At 36.3% G+C, this 4560-nt stretch overlaps 1 protein-coding gene across 1 annotated transcript; it reads right to left on the reverse strand.

Annotated features, from left to right (window-relative positions):
- Nucleotides 1-3359: 3359 nt before the first annotated feature.
- Nucleotides 3360-4554, reverse strand: LOC113472908 (chromatin modification-related protein EAF7-like). Its single transcript, XM_026832696.1, has 2 exons — nt 4450-4554; nt 3360-4053 (listed from the first exon to the last, which is right to left on the reverse strand). Exons 1-2 carry the CDS (start codon nt 4548-4550, stop codon nt 3360-3362), a joined length of 795 nt encoding a protein of 264 aa, XP_026688497.1. The 5' UTR covers nt 4551-4554.
- Nucleotides 4555-4560: the final 6 nt, after the last annotated feature.

Genomic DNA, 4560 nt, shown 5'->3' on the forward strand with positions numbered 1-4560 from the left:
AACAAAACGAAAAAAAGGTATAAAAAGGTGCATTTCTGACTGGACTTTGGTGATGGGGGCTTTACCCCTCCATTTGACGACAAGCTACCCACCTACTCATATTACCCTCACCTCATTTGTAATGGGTATTGGAATCCCAATTACAATGTAATTAACTACCCATTACATCAAATGTAATCGGAATTGCGACTTCAATTACTTTCCTAGGAATTAGTAGTTGGTCCTATCAAATACAATTACTTCGTGAAATGTAATGGGTAATCGCCAGTACATTTAGTAGGCAGTAATTTGTAATTGCCCAAACTGATTACAACTACATGAGCTAGTAATTAGAACTAGGAATTAATTACATCAAGTAATCATTACTTCACAACTCTGCTTGGTATAAAGTTGGAGTGGACATGTTTGAGTTCAATTGTAAACACTATGTGTTGGTAGTGGACTATTATAGTAAGTTTATTGAGACAGCTCTGTGTAGTAACACTTTTTCTGCTGTTGTTATTGCTCATATTAAGAGTATTTTTGCAAGACACGGTATACCACAAATAGTTGTCAGTGACAATGGTCCACAATTTTCGTCACGTGAATTCCAACCATTTGCTAGAACCTATGAATTTCAGCATATAACATCCAGTCCAAGGTACCCTAGATCCAATGGGGAAGCCGAATCTGCAGTCAAGATAATGAAGACAATGTTAACTAAATGTTTATATGACAATACTGATCCCTATATTGGTATGTTGAATTTAAGAAACACCCCAAAGAATTTTGGTCCATCTCCTGCTCAGTTGCTATTCAGTAGAGTACTGAACAGTAAGATTCCAACACAGAATAAGTTACTGAAACCCAAAATATACAAGTACGACGAGAATTTTGTTCGCTACAGAAACTCTCAGGAAACATATTACAACAAGGGAGCTAAGAACTTGGAGCCTTTGAAAGTTGACCAGAGAGTTTTCTTTAAGAAGAGAGAAGATGACTTGTGGACGCCTGGTGTCATTTCGTCAACACTGGAAAATCCTAGGTCTTATAACGTGATGGATGAAGAGGGACATGAGTATAGGAGAAATAGAGTCCATATATCTCCTCTACCTCAATGTTCTCAACATCAAGATTCCCAAAGTCCTGGGTGTTCTTCAACTCCTGGAACTCCTATGACTCCTAGAGACCTTGAATCTCCTGGAACTCCTACGACTCCTAGAAACCTTGCATCTCCTGAAAGTCCCATCACTCCTAGAAATCCTTCAATTTTGGAAAGTCCAACAAGTTCTGAAGCTTATGGAACTCCAACGGTCAGTCCTGAAGTGCAAGTGCCTCGTCGTACTACTCGGGTAATTAGAAGAACCAGAAGATTAATTGAAGAGATGTGAAGGCTTATCCTGACGAAGGGAATGTTGTGTATGATGGTGGTTTCGAACCAGTGTATTTCGGTTTTCCAATATCCAATATTGGCTAGAGTGAATTGATTCAATCCTCAGTCTTGGTTTTCACTCTGGTGAGTCTACACAAAATAAATTCGTTCCAATGTTCTATTTTCAAAGTGATCTTTTCTTACTACATTAGAACTCCAACTCAACAGTAGGTACCTATCTAATTAGGTAAGTAGTCATTTTTTTATTTAAATTCATAACCTGTTAATCCAACAGAATCTGTCATTAATCCATTAATCATTATAGGTACCTACACTATATGTAATCAGTTATTTACGACAAACAGGTTTACTCTCAGTACCTACCAAGACATTGATAAAAAAAAAAAAAAGATCACTCAAGAATCCTATCTTCAAAGTAAGTAAGTAATTATGTAGATGTCTAATTGGGTACATCATGATCAGATAAATCATAAACCTTGGATTTAATTATTGAGAACAAATACCCACATACTTAAATAATAGGTATGCTATCAATACAAGCTACATTTTATTGTACCAAGGACACCCAGGTGCATCACTACACCACTACGTTTTTGTACATATTTTTTCTATGTAGGTACTTTAACCTATCCATACCTATCTACCAATTTTACTGAAGTACACATATTCTCTGGAGGTACCAGAGAAAAGTCACACTTAAATAGTGTTATGACTCCATTACTTAGTACTTACTAATTATCATATGGTTTTCTTTTCTACATTAGACAGTTTTGATCAGACCATACCTTAGATAAAAACACAGGGAGATCTTTCATATTAAGTAGGTATAATGTCACTTGCGACCCCGATTGTACATGTTGCCTGCTTTGGTCTGTTCACACCAAGATGGTCATGGACTTATATGTACATTTTATTTAGGAATGCAACAAACACACCTATTTCTCAATGTAAACTTGTTGATGGACATTTGAGGGTATTTACGATAGGTACGAGAGATAATCATCAATAGACTGCATAAGAGTGACATTATTTTGAACATATTAAACAATCACAAAAACCAACAAACAACTCAAAGTACCTACTTGATGAAAAGTTGTTAATTAATTAATCAGCCAGTCACTCAATATTTGTGTCCAATTCTAGTTGTTAAGAATAGGACTTTCATTTTCAATCTCCTCTTTAAATAAAACACTTTGTCTGCAGCACTTATTGATAAGCAGTCTGATGATATTGACCACTTTAAGCTTCAGCACTTTCTTTGATCAGTTTCAATCCATCCCTGCTTCCCTCTTTTATGGTGCTATACTGAAATACTCGATTCATATCGTAGGGTAAATACCAAAAATTACTGTAATCAAGGGATTGTAGTCTAAAATCATGATATTGATATCAATGACTCATGATTCAAAGAAACATAGTAGAATCAAGGAAACGTAAAGATAAATAAATAAATAAACTTTGTGCTACTTACAATAAGGTGTTTCTGCAAGGGGTGATAACTTTTCCCAGCCACTTGTGTCACGAAACACATGCACGGCTTTAAAAACGGCAAACTGTCAGAACACAGACTGAAAAGCTTCGGCACTTCTTGTAGATTTAAAACTTTGATAGTAAGCTGAATATTGAAAAGTGAAAGCTAGTTGAACTTTTTAATTTGTCACTAGAGTAAACAATAATAAAAACATTACCTACAAATTGAATACAACCAAAGTTCAAACTTTCGATCGATTTTTCTGTTTTCTCGCAAGGCAAAAGTTTTTCCAGTTTCCCCAAAACTGGAAAAATGATAACAGCTGATTACTGATAAGAAATGTAAACAAACGAGTTTGGGGTGTAGGGCTCTTTCACACGAGTGACGAACATGCGTTTAAAAAAGCTGGAGTTTTAAAAATCTCTTTCAACTCGAAATGAGCAGGAATTTTCTGTATTTTTTGGGGATTAGACATTTTTAAATAATTTTGATACTCAAAGCTACAAAAAGATCAATTTAAATGATCCAGTATAAAAGATTTTTTTTTTCTTTATCTTCCATAACTTTTGCTGTCGTCACGGGTGCACTTTGCTCCGTAATCTTTTCAGATACTTCCAATTGTTTTTCGTTATCAACCGTTTCTGGTACTACATCATTAATGACTTCCATTTCCATAGGCGTTTCCTCAACTTCAGGTTTGTCTTCTGAGTCTTGATAGTTTTCATTGATAACCAGAGCGTTGCTATCTTCATCATCCACCTCCATCTCTTCATGTACAATCTTTCCACCGCTTGATTCCTCAAATTCCATTTCATGTTCGACTTTACCAGCGGTTGTGGCCACCGCTTCTGCGTTTGTTTCTTCATCGGTTAACGTTGTTCCAGTTTTCGCTACATCCGTTTTTCTCACCGTTAGACTTTTTTCAATGTTTTCCTCAAGGTCATCCCCTTTCTCGATCGTATCGTTAATGCTATCAAACAGTCTGCTGTTCATAAAGGAAACGTTTTTGGCAGTTTCGCTGTCAGAGTGGACGCTTGTGTCCATTCTATCCGTTTTGTTTGGACTACCAGAGAGTTTTTCTAAGTTCGCTTTGTTCCCAGATGAAGTTTCTTTAGGGGATTTCTGCATAGTTCCAAGTTTTTCTTTATTAGGTGACATAGTGTTAGGTCCTTTAGGTGACTTTTCATTTAGAAGCCCTATACTCTTGTTGTTTAAACGTTTTTGGCAGTTTCGCTGTCAGAGTGGACGCTTGTGTCCATTTTATTCGTTTTGTTTAGACTACCAGAGAGTTTTTCCAAGTTCGCTTTGTTCCCAGATGAAGTTTCTTTAGGGGATTTCTCCATAGTTCCAAGTTTTTCTTTATTAGGTGACATAGTGTTAGGTCCTTTAGGTGACTTTTCATTTAGAAGCCCTATACTCTTGTTATTTATAAGCCCTATACTCTTGTTGACAATTTCAGCTTGAGTTTTATCCATTGATTTCTCGTCTACAAATTCCCCTATGCTTCTATCAACCTGACTACTCATTTGGAACACATTAACATTGTCTACAATCGACGTTTCGCCTTCCGAGTCACTATAAGGCAGGAAAACCGTCTGGTCCTTAGTTTAGAAGCCCTATACTCTTGTTGACAATCTCGGCTTGAGTTTTATCCATTGATTTCTCGTCTACAAATTCCCCTATGCTTCTATCAACCTGACTACTCATTTGGAACACA

The sequence above is a fragment of the Diaphorina citri genome, unplaced genomic scaffold, assembly GCF_000475195.1.
Source record: "Diaphorina citri unplaced genomic scaffold, Diaci psyllid genome assembly version 1.1 scaffold10192, whole genome shotgun sequence".
Lineage (NCBI taxonomy): Eukaryota > Metazoa > Arthropoda > Insecta > Hemiptera > Psyllidae > Diaphorina > Diaphorina citri.